Below are 24,745 nucleotides of genomic sequence, written 5' to 3' on the forward strand. Positions count from 1 at the left end.
GCTGTCACATAGTTAGGGTTTGAGCCTGTTCCCGCTGGCCACAGGATCAGACCCTTCGAGCGCAGTGCTCAGACAGGGTACGTTTTGTAGTTTAAATGGGCCTGGAGCGAGACAGAGGCTACATGAGGACAGACAAATGCTCTCTAGGCCCTATGCCAATCTCTGTCGGCTGAGTCTCTGTAACCCTTGTTCATGCTAGTCTCAGAGCCCTGCCAACAACAACTGTGTTAATACACAGCGGCGTCTATCGTCATTTCCCTGTGCAGCACAGACGAGGGTTTTCTCTTGTCTGGGGTGGGAGATGGACCAGGCTGTAACTAACGAGCAATACTCAGGACTTGCAGTGTGCACGACCCGCAGTTCAGAGGTGCTGAGCACCCTCACCATCCATTGTTGTTAGTGGGTGCTCAGAGCGCTCTGCTCCTCTAACTGCCTGGCTAGGTACCGCCTGATGTTTTCCCGAATACTACAAAAGCGTCGTTCAAACAAATGCCTCCCCCAGCCCCCCAAGTCCTCCAGCAGTGGCCCCAGACGCTGCAGTCGCACTGTTGCGGGCCGCAGTGGCTGGATCATTGGCAGATAATACAGGTTCAATAGGGGCTGTTGGGTGTGGGATAGTACCCTGATTGTACACATGGAGAAAATGAGGCCCAGCGAGGTGAAATGAACTTGCCCATGCTGCCACAGAGGCTTCGAACTCCAGGAGTTCCTGGCTCCCAGTTCTGTGCTCAGGCTCCTCGACTGTGGTGCCTCTAACTAAAGCGCAACCTACAGCACTCGAGAAAATGGCTCTGTCCATGCAGGCTGAGACGGATCCTACGGCTACATCTGCAGAAGTGAACCTGCTCTCCCCGGGGCAGAGCCAGCATGCTGCAGTGGAGTTTCCGGCTGCTTTCCCCACGGCTGTTGCAGCAAGGAGCTGTTTCAAACATCCAGAGTGGGAGTGTGGCAGCGATCCAGTTTGAGCATGGGCTTGGCACGTGGGATTCTGACCTTCGCGGGGATGGGACCTTGGACAGAGGAAGGGAATGCCGAGCCATACGGGAGATATGCGAGAGCCATGCAGCCCCCAGGAAGGTCCAGAGGACAGGCTGATTGTACTGGGCAATAAAGCGTATTATTGGGTGTTCCCTGTCACACCCACAGAGCAGCCAGCATGCATTATCTTTCCTCTTGGGGCATCCCCTGCCCCACTTTGCCTATAAAAGCCTGAAATCAACGTTTTTTGCATCACACACCAAAATGAAGCTGACAAAGGAGACGAGGGAGCGCTCTGACACCTGCAGGGGCAGGAAGGGGGTGAGTTTACCTGGCTCTTTCTGGATGATATGGTGAAGGTTGCAGAAAAGTTTCACTGGGGAAAATGGGGGTCGGGGGAGAGAGAAGGGAAGCTGGTTAGCAGTGCCAAAACTGATGCTCGTGGGCTATTATGGTTACAGACCTATTTGTGTCTGAGGCTGTGTTGTCTAGTGGTTAGGATGCCAGAATTAGGAGACCTCGGATCTATTCCAGGTTCTGCAACTGACCTGCTGTGTGAGCCCTTGGCAAGTCATTTTTGCCTCTCTGTGCCTCCCCTGCTTTGTCTGTCTTCTCTGTTTAGACAGTAAACGATTAGGGGCAGGGACTGTCTCTCACTGTGCATTTGTACAGCACCAAGCACAGTGGAGCCCTGATCTCATTTGGAGCCTCTAGACACTGCTATAATACTGAAGATGGGGTGGGATGGGGCTGGCTCTTCCGCAGCTTAGTAGAGAAGACGGCCAATGGAACTGGGAGCCAGGAACTCCTAATCCCACCTCTGAAACTGACTCACTGCGTAACCTGGGGCAGCCACACAACCTCTCGGCATCTCTGTTTTGCATGGACGTGGCTGAGACATCTGAAGAAGCTGAGTGTGAACAGTAGGGAAACTACTGGCTACTCCGGAGAAATCCTCCAGTTAAAGAGGCTGAACAAGTTCTCTGTGCTAGAATAGATGGGCTGAGGCTCTGAGCCATTAAGCCTAATGGTGGCTGGAGAAAACAACCTCTGGCTGAATGGAAATATGATTTGATTGCCCACAGGAAACAACAGAGTGATTTAGAGAGCTCTAAAAGGCAGCACTGTTTGCAGCACAGCTGGCTCCAGCTTGAGAAGTCAGGAGCAACCAGGAATACTTTGGACTGTTGTTAGTGGCTGGTGTCTCCAAGGGCTCTGTGCCCACGAACAACATTCATGTTCAGGCCCTGCACAAGCCAGTTATTTCTCCCCTCTGTGCAACTGCAAACCCTGGCCCCTACAGGGCGCGATCTGACGTCCGTGGAAAGGTTCCAAATGAGTTTAATAGCAGCGGGAATGGGGCCCATAAGCAGCTTGATTCAGAAATGCTGATGGCAGAACCACCATGAGAAAGAAAATAGAGCAACTGCGAGGGGAAGAGATTTTTATTCATTCTGCAAAATTTTATGATCTTTATTTTGGCTATTGGCATCTATTTGACTTCAACAGCCAATTGATACTCTAGAGAAAGAGTGTTTGCATTGAAGCTTCAAATAAGGGAAAAATCAAGCAGAATAAAGTGAGTTGTAGTGTAAACAATCTATCAGACGTTCCAAAAGACACTAAAAAGAAACACAAGGGCAGGAGCCCAATTTTTTTAGTGTCTTTTGCTTTAACAAATGTCCTGGGTTTTTTATATATATGCGCACACAGAGAGAAACACCCCAACGTTATTTCCACCCATGTAACTGCTCTTCTTTGTTGCAGAAAATGACACTTCTGCTCGCAGGTGTAACGTTGGTGTCCACCTTTGGATCGTCTTTCCAGTATGGTTACAATGTCTCTGTGATCAACGCTCCAGCTGGGGTAGGTTGAGTTGGGGAGCAGGAAACAGCCTAGAAAGTGCGGGGGCTGGGGGCCACAAACAAGTGGCAGACTAGTAACAGTGGAGTGTGCGCGCATGCACATTTATATGCAGAGTCTAGGCTTTCGGAACTCCCTCTGCCTTGGGATTACCATGGTGCCAAGAAAAAAGAACAGGAGGACTTGTGGCTCCTTAGAGACTAACAAATTTATTTGAGCATAAGCTTTCGTGGGCTACAGCTCACTTCATCGAATGCATGCAGTGGAAAATGCAGTAGGGGGATTTTATATACACAGAGAATATGAAACAATGGGTGTTACCATACAGACTGTAACGAGAGTGATCAGGTAAGGTGAGCTATTACCAGCAGGAGAGAAAAAAAACCTTTTGTAGTGATAATCAAGATGGGCCATTTCCAGCAGCTGACAAGAACGTGTGAGGAACAGTAGGGGGGAAAAATAAACCTGGGGAAATAGTTTTACTTTGTGTAATGACACATCCACTCCGAGTCTTTATTCAAGCCTAATTTAATGGTGTCCAGTTTGCAAATTAATTCCAATTCAGCAGTCTCTTGTTGGAGTCTGTTTTTGAAGTTTTCTTGTTGAAGTATTGCCACTTTTAGGTCTGTAATCGAGTGACCAGAGAGATTGAAGTGTTCTCTGACTGGTTTTTCAATGTTATAATTCTTGACGTCTGATTTGTGTCCGTTTATTCTTTTACATAGAGACTGTCCGGTTTGGCCAATGTACATGGCAGAGGGGCATTGCTGGCACATGATGGCATATATCACATTGGTGCCAAGGAATCCCCCAAGGGAGAAGAAGTGCCCTAACTGTTTCCTCTCTCTGTCTCGTGTGTTCTTAGCATGCAGTGATCGTGGTGTGTAGGCATGAAATATAACTTCGGGATACCACTGAATTTGGCTCTGTTCTTTCCATCCTAGGCTTTGCTTGCTAACACTTGATTCCTGCCCCTCTTCCTTTCTGAATGTATTTTTCTTGATGCCCTTTCCTTTCCAAACCTCATAACCCACTATATGAATTCTAACCCCACAAGCCATCTGGCTAGTGTCAGGTTTCAGAGTAACAGCCGTGTTAGTCTGTATTCGTAAAAAGAAAAAAGAAAAGGAGTACTTGTGGCACCTTAGAGACTAACCAGTTTATTTGAGCATGAGCTTTCGTGAGCTACAGCTCACTTCTTCTCCCTGTGCACATACACTGGACAGCTGTGGAGATGGAAAGAACATAATGAAGCACAGTCCTGAAATCCTTAATCAGGGAAAGCTGAGAGGGCTGGACCACAGGTAAGATCCCATCCTGGGCTTCTGGCATCCATCTTTCGGCATTTCTCTACAAAACTAGTTGTCCCATAACACTGTATTATGGCTATCCTTGTCTTCATGAACAAGTAGACTTTGTTCCCAAGGACTGAAATTTTGGATCCATCTGTGACCCCAACTTCCTTTTTCCTCCAAATCTACCAGTCAGCATCCTCCAGTGTACTGCCAAAATTCATCTTCAGGTGGACCCTCCCTCTGCTCTGTGTGCTAACATACCCACTTCCTGGCTTGACTATTGCACTTCCTCCTTTTATGATCTTCCTAAAATCCTGCTTTCTAAAGCCAAGTTCAGCCTCACTGAGGAATGGGACCTTTATCTCCCCCGGATCGTTTGCTGGTCTCCTATTTATCTATGCATGTCTTCCCTGTGATCCTGCACGGGTAGCACTTATCATGGGATGCCAGGGTTACATTTCCCTGTGCCCTGTCTCTTTAAGGCTGTGCCCTTTCTCCGTATAAGTGTGTCTACGCTGCACCTGGGAGGTGTAATTTCCAGCTCCCGCAGGCATATCCACACTAGCTCTGACTGAGGCAGCACACTAAAAACAACGGCCTAATCACAGCAGCACAAACAGTGGGAGGGGCTAGCCACGCAGCTACAATCCCATCTGAGACCCTAGGTACATACTTGGCCTGGTAGCCCCTCCCACCACTCTACTGTAGGTTTCTTTAACCTTCTGTTGTATTTTTCTTAAACAAATCTTCCTCTTTCACCAAGAAATTGTTCAATGGAGTTTTACCCTGTTTGGTCCCCTGCTGCTTTTATAACCTGAATAACCATGTTTCAGTCATTTTCCCCCCTGCCAAGCCTATTAAGTCTGTTTTTGTATCTTTTCTAGTTCATGCAAGAGTTTTACAATCAAACCTACTTTGATAGGAAGGGCGTCCCAATGGACAGTAGCTTCCAAATGCTGCTCTGGTCTCTCACGGTGTCTATGTTCCCACTCGGAGGCTTCTTTGGGTCCCTTATGGTCGGCCCTCTGGTGAACCAATGTGGCAGGTGAGTGACAGAGGCACCATAAGATGGACGGTCTGTAGTCCATTCAGAAGCCATTTGTTGTGGTTTGAATCAAGGTCTTCTCATGAGTCCATCTGATTCAGTATCCTACCATAGCCACCCTCCACATTATGCAGCTGGACCAATGGTTGCCACTTGGATCAGGGACGAATCCGCCCTCCCACATCTGCAGAACAACCCATCTGGCTGCACTGTGGACGGAGTGGACATGACCATACTGCAGGCATGATACTGAGCCAGACGTATCATTTGCTATGCCAAGGCCTATAGTCTTTACACTCTTAGCCCCTATCTTATTATTAATTTTTAAGCAGCTTAGTTTATCTAAGGCACTTTTGGTTAGATCCCACTGTAGCTTTTTATGTCTCTGGTGAGCCCTTCCCCACTGTTCTCTTCTCAGCTACTTGCTTTCCTGTGTTAACTGCAGGAAAAATCCTCCAGAGGAGAGCGAGGATAGTTGAGAGGGAGGACAGGCTTGTGGTTGAAGTACTGGACTGGGTTCAGTTCCCAGTTCTGCCACAGGCATCCTGAGCGACCTTGGATAAGACACTTAACCTCTTTGTGCCTTAGTTCCCTACCTGCGAAGTGGGATAATATTTCCTTTGTCTGTCATGCCTATTTAAATGCTAAACTCTTTGGGGCTGCAGTTGTGTCTGGCTATGTGTTTGTACAGCACCTAGTGCACCTGAGCCCCATCTCCGTTGGGGCCTTTCGGCAATACGACAGTACAAGTAATGATGATAATAAGCCAGAACTGTCACCCTCTCGATCTCTCCGCAGAAAGGGCACTTTGCTGATAAATAACATCTTCTCCATCGTCCCCGCCATCCTCATGGGAACCTCCAAAGTGGCAAAGACGTTTGAGGTGATCATCCTCTCACGAATCATCGTGGGAATATGTGCAGGTGAGTGAAAGGCGGTACGCAGGCGTAGGACAAAGGGGTAGGATTTTCTGGGCCAGGTTGGAGCGTGTGTCATAGCGGGTTGGTTTGCGAGGAGTATATTGTAGGGACAGTACCTGCTGCAGTGCAATGCAGTGTCTCCATGTCTGTCTCAGTCTGTGCTGTGCGCAGAGTGGGTGTGGTTCCCGGTAAACGAAGGAGACCAGGCTGGAACTTGAGCTCCATGGAAGTCTGTAAATGTAGTTGTTTTCTTTAATAAATGTATACTGTTTAAGATAGACTGTGGTTCCATATGTCATGACAGCCGCGGCCTTGCTGACGATGACTCACTTCTCAGATATTTTGGGCAAAAGTTTATATTACCTGGTTCTTAAAACTCTAACCCCAAGCAGAACTCTTCCAAGCTAAGTCAGTAGAGGTGTGGCCAGCTCCATAAATCCATTCCAGGAATTAGCTGTATCTACCACAGGTAGAAAATTGGCACTGCTGTCTGATAGGTTCAGGGCCCTTGGAATCTATTATACCTACATGGACTACAGAAGAACGGAGTGGTTCAAGCTGTGTGGGTGGGGGATTCTGTCTGACCCGGTCTACCTGTTCTACAGCACCTCATATGTAGGCAGCATTATGTAAGTAATGATCCTCCAGATCTGATTAGGATCAATTCACTGACTCTAATCCAATGACACCTAAACTCTACTCTGAAGTTTACTAGGGGATCTGCATGTCCCATAAAGATGTAACAGGTAAACAGGAGGGTCTGGGTATAAGGCCAGATTTATCCCCAGTGTAAACCTATTGAAGATGGTGATTTTACAGGAAAAATGATTCTAACCCAGTGTTTTAACTGACTCAGGTTTCAGAGTAACAGCCGTGTTAGTCTGTATTCGCAAAAAGAAAAGGAGTACTTGTGGCACCTTAGAGACTAACCAATTTATTTGAGCATGAGCTTTCGTGAGCTACAGCTCACTTCATCGGATGCATCCGATGAAGTGAGCTGTAGCTCACGAAAGCTTATGTTCAAATAAATTGGTTAGTCTCTAAGGTGCCACAAGTACTCCTTTTCTTTTAACTGACTCATGTAACCCTGGCTGCAGTTATTAGCACTGGCTCTCAACAGCCATAGAGCTGTAGCCTCTCCAAGCTTCCTGTTATTTATAACTCAGGGACATAAGAGGAGAATCTGGACTTGGTTCTGCACCCACTTGGCTTGGCATGAATTTACGGGTACTGCCCTTGGGGAGGAAAGGTCCTGCACCAAACGCGGGGCCCTGCCTGCGCTGGGCTCTGTTATAACATTTCCAATCTTTGGTGGCAGCGGTAGTAACAGCCCTTTTGTAGGCAGGGCTCCAGGCTGCTGATGGTGTCTTAGGCACTCTGATTAGCGCAGGTCTAGATGATAAGGCAGCTGTCATCACCCAGCCCTTGCTAGCCTTGCTACCACAAGTGGAGCTGCACCACTTAGCAATGGTGGGAAAGTCTCATATACTCACCTGACTCCAGAAGCAGGGGATTTCATCACAAGAGGCACATTGGGCGAGAATTGGCAACGCTGATAGGTCTTAGAGTGCTACGTTCCCAAGTAACCGTGTGCTCTCTGTGTAACAATATCTGCTCCAGTCAGCCTCTGACAAAATACATCCCAAGCCATGAGGGCTCACTCCAAAACTTTTCAGGGCAATTTGTTGATCAGGAGGCTTATAAAGGAGGGAAAGGGTCTCTCTCTCTTACAGACCATATGAACAGCCTCATTTGGGTGCTTAGTACTTGTGACAACTTGCTCCTCTGGAAGTGGAAGAGGAAACTGCTCTGTTTCGACTAGACTTGTTTTGAAAGCCCAAAGCAGAAGCTGGGTTTGTTCAGGCTGGGTTTGTTCAAGCTGGGTTTGTTCAGGGGCAGCAGGCTGAATGGCTTCGGTCATATTGAGAATCACTTGGCTGCCCCCTGCTGGCGGTTTTTGCCCTGCTGAGAGAATGATGCTTCCTTCGAGAAATTGGCTGCATCAGAGCCCTGAGCCTTTTGCCTGCAGTGGTTGGGGGACTTCGGCTGGCTTAGGCAGTGCTGTGCTATTGAGTTGCTGAGGGGGCCCAAACCAAAACTGTCACCCCAAAACTTGGGACCCAAATTTTTCAGCTTGAGCCCATTCTGTCATTTTGTTTTAAATGCTCCAAAATCCTCAGCTTAATTAAATACTTTATTTTTAGCTGGATCTCTTCTAGCTATAACCCTGTCAGGAGAGACCTGGTTACAATCAGGCTAAAAGCTGTGGTGTAGACAAGACCTAACTGTGTCCCTGTAATGGGGTTGAAACCTTGGGCAGTTCAGAATCCTAACCCCATTATGGGCACGTGATTAGTCCTATGATGCTCACCCATGCTGTAACCAGGTCCCCTGACTTGGCCCGAGCCCTAATATAGATGGGGCCTCGGGGCTTAGACAAACAGCCCATTTCTGTGTCCGTGAATTGGGTGCCATGGGCAGGGGTTGGCCCTGGAGAGCGACCGCCTTGTCTATCCACGGAATGGATACAGTGTCGGAAGCAACAGTGCAAGTGTCCCTGCCTTGGAATACCAGCTGCCGGGGCAAGAGGGAAATTCGAGCTCATTGCTAGAATGGTCCCTTTCGACCTTTGGCCTTTCTACTGAGGCTGACCAATAAAGATGCCAGCTGAGGTGATGGACTTTGTACCATGGATACCTTCAGACTAGGAACGGAGGTGATGCCACCTACTCTTTTATTCTAAGCTCAGACGGAGGGAGAAGAATGTCCTTGGCTCCCTTCACACAGGCCAGAGTGGTCATCCGGTGGCAATAAGCTTTCAGCCACTGCCAGCCTCGGCTAGCTGTGAACCTGGGATATAGCAGCGGAAAGCAAGCTCCAGGCTCCAGTGCCATCCAGTCCCTTGTCACAAGGAGGTCAGCTGTCATCATCAGGAAAAATACCTTGGTCAAGCCCCTGAACGTCCAGGTGTTACAGCGAGCGCTCACATCCCAGAGCAGGACTAATCTCTCTCTCTCTCTTCACCTAGGCCTGTCCTCCAATGTTGTTCCCATGTACCTGGGAGAGATGTCCCCCAAAAACCTGAGAGGTGCAGTTGGGGTGATGCCCCAGCTCTTCATCACCATTGGCATCCTTGTAGCTCAGATCCTTGGTCTTACTAACATCCTTGGAAACCTTGAAGGTAAAGCCACAGTCTGAGGAGGAGGGTCTCTGACTGCTCCTCAGTGGATGAGCTCTCTCATTGGGCACCTTGTTATCTGTTTGTCTGTTGCAGGCTGGCCAGTATTATTAGGGCTAACTGGGATCCCTGCACTTCTGGAACTCCTCCTGTTGCCCTTCTTTCCTGAGAGTCCCAGGTACCTACTGATACAGAAGGGCAATGAAGAACAAGCCAGGCAAGGTACAGCCACGGCTGCTTAGCACTGCTAGCAAGAGAAGTAGGAGAAGGACCAGGGGCATGGATTTGAAACTAGGTCTCCATTCATAAACAAACTAGGGAAATGCAACTTAGGTGGAGCTACTATAAGGTGGTTGGAAAACCATTCCCAGAGAGTAGTTCTTAGTGGTTTACAGTCAAACTGGAAGGGCATAATGAGTGGGTCCCACAGCATGGGTCAGGTGGTTCTGTTCCATATCTTCATCAATGATTTAGATAATGACAGAGAGAGGACACTTTTATAGTGTTTGTGGAGGATACCAAGCTGGGAGGGGTTGCAAGAGCTTTGAATTAAAATTCACAATGATCTGGACAAACTGGAGAAATGCTCTGAAGTAAAAAGGATGAAATTCAATACGGACAAATACAAAATACTCCACTTAGGAAGGAACAGTCAATTGCACACATACAAAATGGGAAATGACTGCCTGGGAAGGAGTATGGGGGAAAGGGATCTGGGGGTCATGGTGGATCACAAGCTAAATATGAGTCAACAGTGTAACACTGTTGCAAAAAAACCAAACATCGTTCTGGGATGTATTAGCAGTAGCGTTATAAGCAAGACACGAGAAGCAATTCTTCCGCTCTACTCCGCACTGATAAGGCCTCAGCTGGAAAACTGCATCCAGTTCTGGGTGCCACATTTCAGGAAAGAGGTGGACAAATTGGAAAAAGTCCAGAGAAGAAAAACAAAAATGATTAAAGGTCTAGAAAACATGACCTATGAGGGAAGATTGAAAAAAATTTGGTTTATTTAGTCTGGAGAAGAGAAGACTGTGGGGAGACATGATACCAGTTGACAAGTACATGAAGGGTTGTTTCGAGGAGGAAGGAGAAAAATTGGTCTCGTTAACCTCTGAGGATAGGGTAAGAAGTAATGGGCTTAAATTGCACCAATGGAGGTTTAGGTTGGACGTTAGGAAAAACTTCCTAACAGTCAGGGTAGTTAAGCACTGGAATAAATTGCCTAGGGAGGTTGTGGAATCTCTGTCACTGGGGATTTTTAAGAGCAGATTAGACAAACACCTGTCAGGTATGGTCTAGATAATACTTAGTCCTGCCCTGAGTGCAGGGGACTGGACTAGAAGATCTCTCGAGGTCCCTGCCAGTCCTTCACTTCTATGATTCCCTGATATATGGGAATATGCTATGGGGAAACATCCTGAACCAAAAGTCAGGTCAGGCTGAATTAAGCTCCTGGTGCGACCCTTTTATACCTGGCAAACAGTAGGTCATTTATGCTTCCCTGTACAGCAAGTACATATAACCCCAGTTTTACGCGATTGGGCTGAAATGGGAACAGAGAGAGGATAACTGATTTGCCGAGAGTAAGAAAAATGGTCAGTGGCAGAGTCAGGAGTTCCGGCTCTCCCCAGTTCCTTGCTCTCACCACAAGAACACAAACTACTTAACTCTGATGGCAAGAAGATGGGTTGGAGCTCTCAGAACTCTCGTAAGAAACCCGAGCCTCATAATCAAGTGCAGGATAGAAGTGCTTTTTCGTGAGGGGAACTCTGGTCCCCTTCTCATTGTTCCTTTGTTGGCTCATATGGACGAAGGACCCCGTGGCCCTCTGGTCCCCCCTCCAGTCCTGTGGCTGTTGCTGGTTGCTTTATGTTTCCCACAGTGCAGAAGTGGCCAAGACTGCCCTGCTGCTCCTGGGGCATCTCAGTTCCCCCTCTAGTTTCTGTAACTCCAGCCTCCTCCCCCGAGCTGAGATTACATGGAAACCCAACTTCCCCTTCCCTCCTCCCATCCAGCTCTAAAGAGGCTGAGAGGCTGGGATGACGTGGATGATGAGATTGAAGAGATGCATCAGGAAGACCAGTCAGAAAAGTTGGAAGGTCGTCTGTCCGTGTTCAACCTCTGCACCTTCCAGGCCCTGCGGTGGCAGCTCATCTCCATCATTGTCATGATGATGGGCCAGCAGCTTTCTGGAGTTAATGCGGTAGGTGAGATAACACCCAGGAAGATCGTCGGGTGGACTAGGAGAGGACCTGAGTTCTTAGGCAAGAGTGGCACGGCAGTGTTGGCACAGGCACTAGAACCCATTCCAGATGGGCACAAAACCCCAGTCTAGATCTTGGGAAATGAGATTGGTCCCATGCCACGAAGTTTGGATCAGCATCTGACTGTTTAGGAGGGTTCTGCCCAGGGGTCTCAGGTTTGGAAGTTTATGGCGAAAGAAACCAGCCACAACAGCTGGAGCCAGATGTGGCTGTCTCCAAAGTTTGGGAGAGTTCAGATCTTGGATTTGTGTTTGGCTGCTTTTACAGCCTGGAGTTGCCCAAGTCTGAGCCTCCCCTTCCCCCCATCTATGAATGGCTAAGTATAACCGCAGGTATGGTTTGATTGCAGATATTCTACTATACAGACAAAATCTTCGAGTCTGCAGGTGTGAATAAAAACGACGTGCAGTACGTCACTGTGGGGATAGGTGCAGTCAATGTGTTCATGACTTGTGTAGCGGTAAGTTTCTCCCACTGCCCTACAGGTTCTAATTCCCCCACTGCCCACTTTTAATCCCCCCATGGCCCACCTCTCTGGCCCCTTTATACCATTACCATTAACACAACTGCCCCTTCCCACATTTAGAGGAAAAGTCCCCTAGTGCTCAAGTCATACTAAACAGAGAGGCAAATTGTTTCCTTAAACTCATGCCATGTAATAGTGGGCATATGCTGGGTTACACCAATGCATGCCATTTCAACTTTCCTTGGGGAAATAGCAGGATCTACTTAGCTTCCTCACCAGGTCTTTTCTTGCTGCTCATGCTAGTGCACTCTCTGTCCTTGCAGCTGCTGTGTTACTGTAATGGATGGGTATAATGGCATCTCTGCCCTGGGAGATTGTGGATATGGTCCCATGGGCTTGGAGGCAACAGGCCTGCCCATGTGTCTATGAATCACTGATTGCTAGTGACACCCCTGATGCTAGGGTGGAGAAAAAATTCTTCAACTCAGACAGGTGATTGGGCTCTGAGAATGCATAGGCAGCCATGAGAAAAGAAAGGTGTCTTTTTTAACGGGTGCAATGAATAGGGCCTGGTACCAGGAGACCTGCGGTTCTATTCTCAGGTCTGCAAGAGGCTCACTGTGTGACTTTGAGCAAATCACTTGACTGCTCTGTGCCTCAGTTTTCCCTATCTGTGAAACACTGGTAATGATGCTTATCCACCCTTGTGAAGTGCTTTGACATCTGTGGATGAAGAGCACAGTATAAATGCAGCAGTGCCCCTCATGGGAGAGAAGAGACAGGACTTGGCTGGAATCCTTCTTGAGGCTGCTGGACCCCAGCGCATCTTGTGGTTCTGTCTGCCTCCGACTGACTAGCACAGCTTGGTCTGTCCAGTGTCAGTGCACAGGGTCTCCCTAAATCCTGGCCTGGATTAGGCAGTCATGGTAGGGACTGCTGACTGCCCTACAAGTGTGCTAAGCATCTGCAGAGGGGGTTCCCCCAGCTTTCACGGTTTCTATTTTATTTCCAATCCACACGTTACTGGTGATACTGGACTTTCCCTAATGGAACAGCCCCATGGAATGTACAAAATATAAACTTCTCTATATGTTTGTTTTGTTTTTGTTGTGATTCTTTTTTTGGACCCATCCTCTAGAATTTGCTGGACAATTATCCCCCTGCTGTTGACTTCCCACAGGCTTTTATAAAAAACCCTATAGCAAGGGGATCTTGTTCTCTATTAAATTCTAGAGGCTTTTAGTAATTCCTGGAGAACCCTAGGACACTTGTATAGAACGCTGTTGGCTTCCTTGTCCTTAAATTCTAGTGGACTCTTCCCTGCAGAACTGCAAAGCGCTAGGTTCCTCTGAACACCCTGCCCCTAACAGCTAACAGCCCCCTGCCCACTTTCTCCTCTCAGGACAAAGAATGCTGGGTTCCCTTGGTGCCCCCTTTCTCACCCTCTTGTGCTGTGTCCCTCAGGTTTTCATCATTGAGTCCCTGGGGAGGAGACTTCTGCTTCTCGCTGGCTTTGGGATCTGCTGTATATCCTGTGCTATATTAACAATGGCCCTCAACCTCCAGGTATGTACCCGGATGGCTTAGGTGATAGTGTCTGTCTGCCTGTGGACCCTCTAGGGGATGTGGGCAGGGTCACTCTTTCCAGAGCTGCCGGGAGAATACGCAAGGCCTCTCAGCACAAACCACAGTGGGAAGCAGCGATCCTGCTGGGAAAGAGAAGGACTTCCATTAATTACATGGTTGGGTTAGCAGTGAGTGCACTCAGAGCTGAATTTGGTTGCTTCTCCCTCCCTCCCTCTAAGTTCTTCAGACCGTTGCCCACGGTGTGCATCTCTGGTAGTGCCCCTTGGGTCTGCTTATAGGAAGTGAGGTTCCAGCTGAGGCTGTAAACTTAGGCCAGTTAGTGACGCTGTCTGACCCATCCCCTTCACGATCTCAGCCAGACACCCTGGGGTATACAGTGTCCCACAGTCTGCTTGCAAACGGCGCCTGACTTTGCTGGCCACTTTAGTAGAGAACTGACTGTAATTCAGTGACTGAATTCCCCACAGGCCACTGTCTCCTGGATGCAGTACCTCAGCATAGCCTGCGTCATCGCCTATATCATTGGACATGCTATCGGAGCTAGTAAGTGTGCACAGGATGGTAAAACAAAGACACAAACTTTAAACAGCAACTTGGGCTGATGCAGAGATGAGCTGGTGTGTTTCTGCTTGGCCGTGTGACTTCGCAGTCACGATACTGATCTGATTGTTACCAGCTAGGCTGCACGCATGGTCCAGGGACCAGGGCTTTCTTCCCCAGACACGCAGGCCCCTTCTCATGCCAGCTAAAGGAGGATCTCTGGGGGGTGTCTGAGTGTATCGGTAAGAGAAGGACGTGATCTTTTATTTTCAAGAGGCTCTATAAAGACACAGTCTTGCTGGTGTCTGAGACATGCCCAATAAATTTTGGAGCAAAACCCTCCTTGGAGGGTGAGTCACACCAGTTGAAACTGAATGGTGCTTTCTTGCATTTATATGCTCCATGTGGAGCAAAAGGCAGCTGTCCCCTAAGAGCCAAATTCTGACCTGGCTGTGCCATGAAGTGGGTGGGTGCAGCATGTGCATGGTTGTGGAGGCTTTGTCCTGGATCTGCACCTCCTGACAGATGTGCTGCCCCACTACAGCAGAGGTGCTCTGCATTCGTTCGCGGGAGAAGCCCTGCGGAGCGATTCCCAACACTGCAGTATACTGTCTTTTAAGCTCCTGCAAGGGTTTCGCTCGCTAGTGGAAACTGCCATCCCCCCGACTCTTTCCTCATCTATGTACATGGTGGGACTGGCTCAGGAATGCCGGCTGCAGACAGGAGACTCTCAGTGCAGAGTGACCGAGTTTCTGTAGCCGTGTGTTTGTGAGTGAGCTGCGAGATCTTTTCTTCCCTATGTCTAACTTATCTCTGCCTTGGCTGTAAACACTTACTAGTTTCTCAGCCAGGGAATGATTGCCCAGCCCTTTCCCCGTTTTCTTTTGATCCGGATGTAATTTGATAAATCAATGGGTTATTCAGGGCTGCACGGGGCGGGGGGAGGAGAGAGAGCAAAATCTGAAACGAGGCACTCCTCCGCCCCTGAAACTTAGGCTGCAGGTGGGTCAGGAGTTGGAGAATGAGCCTGGCCCACACTCACCTTGCAGCAGCGGCTCCTGGGCCCAGCTCCCCGCTCCAGGCATTCCGGCCTAGCACGCAAAGTTGCAGGGCCACTCCGGTTTGTCCCAGCCGCCCCTCTGATGGGACAGGGAGATGGCCAGGCCAAGTCTGAGTGAGTGGTGTTGTGACCTGGTGGACTGGCTCAGCACCCTCAGCAGCTGGGCCAAACCTGATTGGAGCTGCCACCCCATGCGCCACATCACAAACACCTTCAAATTCCACAGGTTTGGGGGTCCTCTCAAACAGGGGGGCTGGGGAAAACTGCCCCTTTTGCCCCCCTCTGCCAATTATGGGTGGCAGTGGGCTTCTTATCTTAGATTGCCATTGAGGGAGCTTTGACCCCCCCTGCCCCCACCAGGAATTTCCCCAGTGGTCAGTTTCTTTCGCAGAGACAGCAGCAACTGTTATGACAGCCAGCTGTCCTCAAGGAAGCCAGTTTGCCCCATCAGAGATCTCCGGTGCGAGGGTGTGCCCACCCTGCAGTCCAAAGAGCGATTGCTGTCTGTGTTAACATGCGTGAGCCCGGCTGTGCATATAGGGACTTTCTCAAGGGAGAGGCAGGTTGTTGCTGGATACCAGTTTGAGATTGACACAGGCACATGGTGACGTGTTGGAAGAAGTCAGGCCTTCTGGGGAAGGGCGGGTCCTTAGGTAAGATAGATACGAGAGCAGGCTCTTTCTCGTTTTAAAATCCTTTTCATCTTCCTCGGTGTACCCACTGTGAGGACAAACAGTTTGGTTTAAGAAGGCTGTTGGATCACTGGATAACACGGGTTACAGGCTCCCAGAGCCCTGTCACACCTGCTGGGTAGGCTCCGTGGATACGCAGGGGGCTGTAATCCAGGGTCCAGTCTAGCAGTGGGAGAATTGCCGGAATTCCGCCCTAGGAAAGGTAAAGGCAGGAGGCCTGACAGCTGAGGAGTGCGCTCAGAGACGAGCGGGGGACAGAGGTGCAGCTAGCCTCAGGACCACGACAATGGCTAGTTACAGTCATTCCATTCTGCTTTTTCCATTTCTTCCTGTAGCTAGTTTATCCAGGGACTTGTAAACACGAGTGCCTTAGAAACCATCGCCTTCTATTGTACATTCAGTCCCGCACCTTCTAAGGATTTGGGCGAGGGAAATGCCTCTTAAAATGTTCAGACTCTTCTTTCTCTTCAAGGTCCAATCCCCTCTGTGATGATAACTGAAATGTTCCTGCAGTCATCCCGGCCTGCGGCCTTCATGGTGGGTGGATCTGTGCATTGGCTCTGCAACTTCACGGTTGGGCTCGTCTTCCTTTACATGGTGGTGAGTGCGGAGCGATCTCCAGAGTCTCATGGGGGTTTGTCACCTGAGGTTAGAAGCACCCTCCTGCCCAGGGGGGATGGTCTTAAAGGGGAACACTAGCCCTTTTTTACTCTTAACACTTCAAAGTCCCCAGTTAGTCCCAGAATGCATGTGTGGAGGATTAACTATAAAGGGCCAGAACCTCATCTGGTGTAAATCAGCATTGCTTTATTGACTTCAATGTCTGCTGAGGATCTGGCCCCCAGTATATCTTCGTTCCTCGTTCGGGCCCTTGCCTAGTGCTGAATTGAAAGTTTACAAAAATCTTCCAGAGGAGTCCGTGGTGGGGAGTAGATGTTTCAAGGGAAATTAAAGATATTTATAGTCTTTCACCTCTAGGTCACTGGTTCAAAGCCAGCCCAAGTCAGCAGTGACCCAAGCTATTGATATCTGACAACTGCTACCACCTCAGAACTGGGGGTATTTTCCACTCGCTTTGCATGGATGTGAAATGTGGATAGATAAAACTCTCAGCCCCACTTCTTCCCCCCTACTTGCTGGCAGTCTCAGGAGAAATGCGGGAGAGATATCTTGAGCATTTTAAGGTGCTCAGGTACCAAAGTGGCAAGTACGATGTAAATGCTTAGCCAGACAGGATTAACAGCCTATTCTGGTGCTTACTGAAGCCAACAGAAAGACTCCCACTGACTTCAGTGAGCATTGGATTGGGCCCAGAATGGGCCATGGAGATGAAACTTCTCCCCATGAGAAATGATCCCTCTAGCTCAGTATGGACGTGCATTGGCATGACTGTGTGGGCAGGTTGTACCGCGATGGTGCCCGACCTGCCCTGCCTTGTATCTTCTTTCACATCTGTGCAAAGTGGGTGTAAAACCACTACCACCTTAGAACTGGGGGTGTTTGCCACTCGCCTTGCACGGGTGTGAATGAACAACCCAACGTGCAAGACACCAGGATCAGGTCCACATCCCAGGCTGTGCCGGTTCTGTGACAAAACACAGGCCTTTAGTCCCTAGGGCTGCGAATCCAGCACCTCGGCTATCTTCACATGGTTACAATTAAATAAGGGTCTATGCTGCTGCCTTTTTTACAGCTGCTGCAGAGTTTTGCATTCCCAAACTATGTGACACAGGCCCTGTAAAGCCTCCATCTTATCATAACCGGCATCCTCTACATGTTCCCTGACTCCTTCCCCTCTGGTTTTCATTCCTCCAGGAAGGGCTTGGAGCCTATTGCTTCCTTGTCTTCTGTGCCATCTGCCTGGTCACCGTCATTTACATCTTCATCATTGTCCCCGAAACCAAGGGCAAAACCTTCATGGAGATCAATCAGAGCATGGCCAAGAGGAACAAGGTAGAAATCCAGATGGACAAACAAAAGCTGAATGATTTCCACCCTGCCTCAGAGACACTGAAGAAGAAGGAAGAAGCATACTCAGCCAATGTGCTCTGATCCGGTCCAGCGTCCCGACTGACACAGTGATGACCAGGGTTTCTCTTCAGTGGGGGAGCAGCTTCCTGACTGGACCTTTGCTTTTTCATTCAAAACTTTGTTTGCATGTCTCCCACAGTGGGAGAGCATCCAAAGAAGCCAGAGAGTAGAGTCCGCACTAGCTGCTCCCTGCCAGCACTAGCGTGAATGTTGGTGGTAATGTTTGGGTTTAGAAAATTAATCTCCTTTCTCTGCATTCACAGCTTGAGCTAACTGTGGGCCCTAACTCTCAGCCAGCAAAAAATTGTCACTTAATGCTTAAGTAGCATGTCCAAAGTGCTCTGCAAACTCATCCAAATTCTGGAGAGGCGGGTATCGCTGTCCCTGTCTTACAGAAAAGGAAACTGAGGCCGTGAAATTTGCAGAGCCAGGATTAGATCCCACAAGGGCCTACGTTCCAGCCCTGCTCTGGCCAGTAGACTGTGCTGTCCATTGGTGGATGTAGGCTGCAAATTCAGTGGGAGCAACGTAACTCTGGTGTAATTCCGGTACGAAACAAAACAAAACAAAAAAATACCAAGAGCATGGTACAATGAATGCTCTGGGGCTGGGTAGGGAGTAGGTCAGTGAGGGGCCCTGGCTCACCCTCAGGACCTGCTCTATGCGGCTGACTTAGGGCCCGTCCAGCAGCAAGAGAGACCCCGCCTGGGGTGCAGTGTGGGAGACGACTCCATTCAGCATCCAGACCTGGCTGTGCGGAGGTGGGAGAGCTCTCGCCATAAGCCTAACACCCCGCCCCTGCGTTCCTGCTGCCTGGAAACCGGGACATGTAGGGGTATTGCCCTGGTGCTCCCTCTGGCAGATTTGACTCTTCGGGCCTCTGTAGCATCACACAACATCATGTAGCAATGTGGCCGGGAGCAGTGCCACCGTGACACAGGGTTCAAGCTATGGTGCCATGCATGACTTCTCAGCAAATGCAGGTCCTCGCCCTCCCTCCCTCTGCTACTCTGGGTGTTTTTGCACCCCTGGGTTCTTGATCTCAGTGGGTGCCGTTGAACCCATGAACCCCCACTAAAGCTGCCTCTGGTGCTGCCTGTCCGGTTAACTATCCCTAATGCAGTTTCTGTCACACATAGCAGGGCTGGGACAAACTAGCTTGGAGCTAACTAGACCCCTCCCAGGTCAGTGCCAAGTAAGCAGGCTGTGAGCCCCTGTGAGCACTTTCTGGCTTTCATCATCACTGGAAGTATTGTCCCATTCCACCATTCAAGCCAATGTTGCCTAAAGAGCCACCTAAGTGTTGGAGACCCCAGGGCATGGCCACTAGTTAAGTCGAGGGGATGGAAGGCCATAAGGGTCGAGGAAGTCTCCCTGCTGAAGGCCTAAGGCCTTCTTGTCAACCCCCCTTAATAGAACTCAGGCCTGGCTGGTTTGAGTAAGCTCTTTTGCTCTTAAAACAATGTTGCTGTTATAGATAATGCCTCATAGTGTAAGGTTTGCTGACGCCAAGTTAAAGATAACAGGAGAGACAGCTACAAGGCCAGACAGGATGTGCTGGTTGTTTAAGTTGCTAGGAATGCTTGTTAGAGGTTGCAGGAAATAAACGTTGTTGTAACCCATATAAGGAAGGCAGAGTATTTGTGCAAAGCTTTGACTGGCTGATGTGTAGTGCAGTAGCACTAAGGAATATAAAAGTGTGTGTAATGACCTGCTCTGGTGTGCAGGATTTGAGATTTCTCTCCCTGTACCTTTCTTTGGAATTCCAAATAAACTTTTCTGCTTCTCCACCCTGTTGTGTTTATTGGGTGACGCACACCGGGCAACGAACCCCTGCTGTTGTTTTGCCTCTGGGCACTGGGTGCCGGCAACAGCTTTTGGCGTCCCTGAGTGGGTGTGAGGCTGCAATTTAGCCTTGCCCAGATCCCTTCCGGCTGTCGAGGATTGCAGCAACAACCGACGCCCAGCGCGCACCGGTGAGTTCATCAGGGGCCTCGGAGGAGACGCAGTTTGATCGACCCCAGAGGGCACGACGGTGCAATGCAGTGGAGAAGTACCGAGGGTGACGGTGGGAGGAACCGGTCCTTCAGATAAGGTAGGAACTTTGTGAAATCCGGATTGTGCTCTCTGTTTGAACTTGGGGACACCCAGAGTTACCCTGTAGGTATGGGACAGGAACAGAGCATGGGAGGTAGGGTACAGTGCACGCCCCTAGAGTGTATTTTAGTAAATTGGAAGGTATTTGGATCAGATCCAATGACTAAGGGTAAATTGAAGCGATTTTGTACAGTTGACTGGCCTCAGTACCAGTTAGAGGACCAGGAACAGTGGCCTCCCGGAGGATCACTAAATCATAATATAATCCTCCAGTTACTCCTATTCTGTCAGTGAACGGGGAAGTGGAATGAGCATTCTTATGCTTACTTGTTTATGACCTTGTGGTCTCATACTGATATTTTACAACACTGTAATTTAACCCCGATTGGCCAGGTAGCAATTAATGTCAGTCCCCGGACCCCCACCCCAAATGTAATTGCAGATCCGGTGTCTCCTTCGGCCCCTACACCCACACAGAGTGAGGCTCCTTTGGCCCCTACACCCACACAGAGCGAGGCTCAGAGTAAGATTCCTAGTGAAGCTCATAGTGAGGTTCGAGCTCCATCTGCTGGACTATACCCGTTACTTACCGAGACTAAAATCGCCCACAATACAATAGAAAGGACAAGCTCTTACCATGCAGTTCTATACTCATGCACCTTTTAATCCTATGGACCTGGCCACTTCCAAAGCACAGGCTGGAGAATTTTCTATCAACCCAAGCAAGTTTGTATCGGTTTTTGAGGGATGTCTTAGCAGCTACAAGCCAGACTGGGATGATTGTAATGTCCTTCTGCAAACATTATTGACTGAGGTTGAACAAAAACAGGTCATAGCTAAAGCAAGGGGAAAAGCAAAAAGACGATATGACCAGGACCGTAACAATATCCCGACCCCAGATGATCAGGTTCCCATAAAGGATCCTAGGAGGGACCCAAATGACAATCAGGCTATGACCTACCTCACCTCCTATAAGGAGCTGCTACTGTATGGACTCCGTCACGCAGCTGTCAGACAGACTAATTGGACTAAACCATATGAGGTAGTGCAGGATCCAAAGGAAAGCCCTGGAGCCTTTTTACAGCGCATTCGAGACACGATCCGACAGTATACCAATGCAGATCCTAATGATCCGCAAACTGAGGCAATTATTAAAGGAGCATTTACAAGCAGGGCAGCCCCCGACATTAAGAGAAAGCTACAGAAAAAGGAGGATTTAACCGGTATGACCATGGCACAGATTTTAGAAGCAGCAAATCGAGTGTATAGTTTAAGAGAAGTGGAGAAGGAGAAGAAGCAAGTGAAATTGATGGTAGTGGCGGTGCAGGCAGGCACGAAGGGAAGTGAACGAGAAGGAAGGGGCCGTGGACGCGGACGTGCAGGCCCGCGGGAGAGACGACTGGGGCGCAATCAGTGTGCCCTGTGTCGGCAAGAGGGACACTGAAAGAATGAGTGCCCAAACAAGAAGGAAAGGGGGGGGTACCTCTATGATAGCGATAGAAGAATAGGAATACGGGTGTCAGGGGAGACGGATCATCCTACCCCCGGAACCCTGAGTAAAAATGCGGGTGGGAAATGAAGAAATAGATTTTTTAGTGGACTCTGGAGCGGCACGAACTGCTGTAAATCAACCCCTTCAGTTGCCAGTAGCAGACTCCCTCACTGTGACAGGAGCCACAGGCAAAGATACCAAGCAAAGCTCTTAGAGAACCCCGAGGTCATGCTGCAGCCTTGTCCATCCCTTAACCCTGCCACCCTCTTACCAGAAACTGAGAAACAGGAACATGACTGTTTGGAGATCATAGATGCCCAATATTCTAGCCGCCCGGACTTGAAGGATGTGCCCCTCCCAAATGCAGATTATGAGTGGTACACTGATGGTAGCAGCATGGTGATAGATGGGCAAAGGAGGGCAGGTTATGCTGTTGTGACCCTAAATGACACCGTGGAAGCTGAAAGTTTGCCCGCTGGGACCTCTGCCCAGTTGGCTGAGCTAGTGGCCCTGACCCGTGCACTCGACCTGTTCCAAGGAAAACGGGTCAATATTTTCACTGATTCCAAATATGCTTTTGGGGTGCTGCATGCCCATGCTGGTCTATGGAAACAAAGGGGAATGCTGACAGCCCAAGGCTCCCCAGTAAAACACAGGCCCCAAATTCTCCGGCTTCTCGAGGCAGTGCAACTCCCCTTGGAAGTGGTGGTGGTACGCTGTAAGGCCCATCAGAGGGAGGATCAAGACGTGACCAGGGGTAATGCCAGGACAGAGAGGCGAAGCATGCTGCCACCCTGATGTCCCCTCAGACTGAGAACACCTATATGTATGCCCTTATCCCATCAGTGGGGGAGCTCCCGACCCCTCAGTATTCTGGGGAGGAGAAACAGCTAGCTGACAAACTTGGTCTCCAGGAAAAGGAGGGATGGCTTCATTCCCCGGAAGGGAGAGTCCTCTTACCAAAGGGCCTAATGCTGCCAGGATTACAGAAACTACATCAAACCACTCATGCTGGCAGGGAGGCACTTATCCAACTAATGGGAAAGTACTTTATAACCTCCAGACTCAGACCCCTGGCTGCCCAGGTACAGGCGGAATGCCTAGTCTGTCAAAAGAATAACCCCCGACCAGGACACCCAGTGCCACCAGCGGCCCTGGAACCCACTCCATGCCCCGGACGGGTGTGGCAAATAGACTTTACTGAGTTTCCCCGGACCCAAGGGTTCAAGTATCTCCTTGTCATAGTGAATAGATTCAGCGGATGGCCGGAAGCCTTTCCATGTCGCAATTGCACTGCCAGGACAGTGGCGCTCAAGTTTGTTAAGGAGATCATTCCTCGCTTTGGACTTCCCCAGTGGATAAAATCTGACAATGGAACACACTTCACGTCAAAAATTGTCCAAAGCATCTCAGACGCCTTACAGATTCCCTGGAAACTCCATACACCCTGGAGACTGCAAGCCAGGGGGGTAGTGGAGCGGACCAATCAGACCCTTAAGCGACATCTCTCGAAAGTATGCCAGGAGGCCTCTCTACGGTGGCCTGATGCCCTGCCCCTAGTTCTGGTCCGCATCCGTGCTCTTCCAAAGGGTAGATTAGGGCTCAGTCCCTTCGAAATTATGTTTGGAAGGGCATGGCCTATGAATGGTACAGTGGTTGTGTCAGGCGGAGAGTGGGAATTGGGGAATGGGTTTCTGTCTCAGTATATGTGTTCCCTGTCTGCTGTTCTTTTGTCTCTTTACAGGTATACTAAGGATTCCCAGCCTCTACCCTTGGACTCGCCCATCCACTCCCTGCAGCCTGGTGATTCAGTGCTCGTACGTACCTGGAAAGACGAGCCCCTCCAGGAAAAGTGGAAGGGACCCTATACCGTCCTGCTGGTCTCCCACACAGCAGCAAAGGTCAAGGGACACAAAAATTGAATTCATTGTACCCGGCTGAAAGTGGTGTCAACCCCCCCGGCTGAAAGGTGGACTGTGCATTCAGCCCCCTCCACTGAGGATCTTGGACTAAAATTATTATTCAAATGGCAGCCCACCGGGAAGGCAGGAAAGTAGATGGGAGGGTATATTTTATTCCCCTTCTTGGCCGTGTGCCTAAGCGGTACTGCTGTTTCAGGCACTGTACCCGTAAATACCTGGCTGGCACTGGCCTAGAGTGCAGTAAACGCAACGTCGTTCTCAGAGAACCTTATTCTCAGAGACTGAGGCAGCAGCTCTGGCCTTTTCCTTAGTTGGTATTCCTGGGCTTGTGGTGCATAATTATCACGCAGTAGAGCACCTTGCCTGCACGGTGGCAAAGGCCATTAATTTAACCTCAACAGTCCTGGCCCAACTCTCACATGAGTTAGGGGAAGTACGTCAGGGTATGCTACAGAACAGGCTGGCTGTGAATTATTTGCTTCTACGCCATGGTCACCTATGCCAGAAGGTTGCAGGCATGTGTTGCTCTAATATAACAGATGCAGGGCCATCCGTAGAAACTGATTTACAATGCCTACAGCAGCTGGCAAAGGGCATTCATCAGCAAACTGGGGAGGATTGGCTAGGCTCTTTATTTTCTGGTTGGGGCCTTTCCCCGTGGCTAAGTGGGTTGTTTAGCCTATTATTTAAGTTTTTTTCCTTGTATTAATCATGTTATGTTTACTGTGTTGTATGTGGTCCTGTGTAAAAATGCTTATTTTGCATAGCTTTAAAAATTTTAATTTTATGCACAGTCCACTAGTAAGTAAATAAAGATGAGAAGCCTCAAGCAACAGAAATAAGTATTCTCAAAGGAGGGAATTGTTGGAGACCCCAGGGCATGGCCACTAGTTAAGTCGAGGGGATGGAAGGCCATAAGGGTCGAGGAAGTCTCCCTGCTGAAGGCCTAAGGCCTTCTTGTCAACCCCCTTAATAGAACTCAGGCCTGGCTGGTTTGAGTAAGCTCTTTTGCTCTTAAAACAATGTTGCTGTTGTAGATAATGCCTCATAGTGTAAGGTTTGCTGACGCCAAGTTAAAGATAACAGGAGAGACAGCTACAAGGCCAGACAGGATGTGCTGGTTGTTTAAGTTGCTAGGAATGCTTGTTAGAGGTTACAGGAAATAAACATTGTTGTAACCCATATAAGGAAGGCAGAGTATTTGTGCAAAGCTTTGACTGGCTGATGTGTAGTGCAGTAGCACTAAGGAATATAAAAGTGTGTGTAATGACCTGCTCTGGTGTGCAGGATTTGAGATTTCTCTCCCTGTACC

The 24,745-nt window shown here is 49.2% G+C and overlaps 1 protein-coding gene across 1 annotated transcript; it reads left to right on the plus strand.

The window, feature by feature from the left end:
* Positions 1 to 694: 694 nt before the first annotated feature.
* Positions 695 to 20,314, plus strand: LOC142000871 (solute carrier family 2, facilitated glucose transporter member 5-like). The gene is made up of 12 exons (XM_074975509.1): positions 695 to 1,299; positions 2,746 to 2,844; positions 5,021 to 5,181; positions 5,980 to 6,104; positions 9,130 to 9,282; positions 9,376 to 9,501; positions 11,298 to 11,485; positions 11,896 to 12,006; positions 13,477 to 13,578; positions 14,067 to 14,142; positions 16,364 to 16,491; positions 17,707 to 20,314. The coding sequence occupies exons 1-12, from the start codon at positions 1,243 to 1,245 to the stop codon at positions 17,941 to 17,943; spliced, it is 1,563 nt and encodes a 520-aa protein (XP_074831610.1). The 5' UTR covers positions 695 to 1,242; the 3' UTR covers positions 17,944 to 20,314.
* The last annotated feature ends 4,431 nt before the right edge of the window (positions 20,315 to 24,745 follow it).

Source organism: Natator depressus, chromosome 18, assembly GCF_965152275.1.
Source record: "Natator depressus isolate rNatDep1 chromosome 18, rNatDep2.hap1, whole genome shotgun sequence".
Lineage (NCBI taxonomy): Eukaryota > Metazoa > Chordata > Testudines > Cheloniidae > Natator > Natator depressus.

Coding starts and splice junctions, on each gene's coding strand:
- LOC142000871 (XM_074975509.1), top strand. CDS start 1,243: ATGAAGCTGACAAAGGAGACGAGGGAGCGCTCTGACACCTGCAGGGGC. Junction 12,007..13,476: donor TGTTCATGACTTGTGTAGCG/GTAAGTTTCTCC, acceptor TGTGTCCCTCAG/GTTTTCATCATTGAGTCCCT. Junction 16,492..17,706: donor TCGTCTTCCTTTACATGGTG/GTGAGTGCGGAG, acceptor TCATTCCTCCAG/GAAGGGCTTGGAGCCTATTG.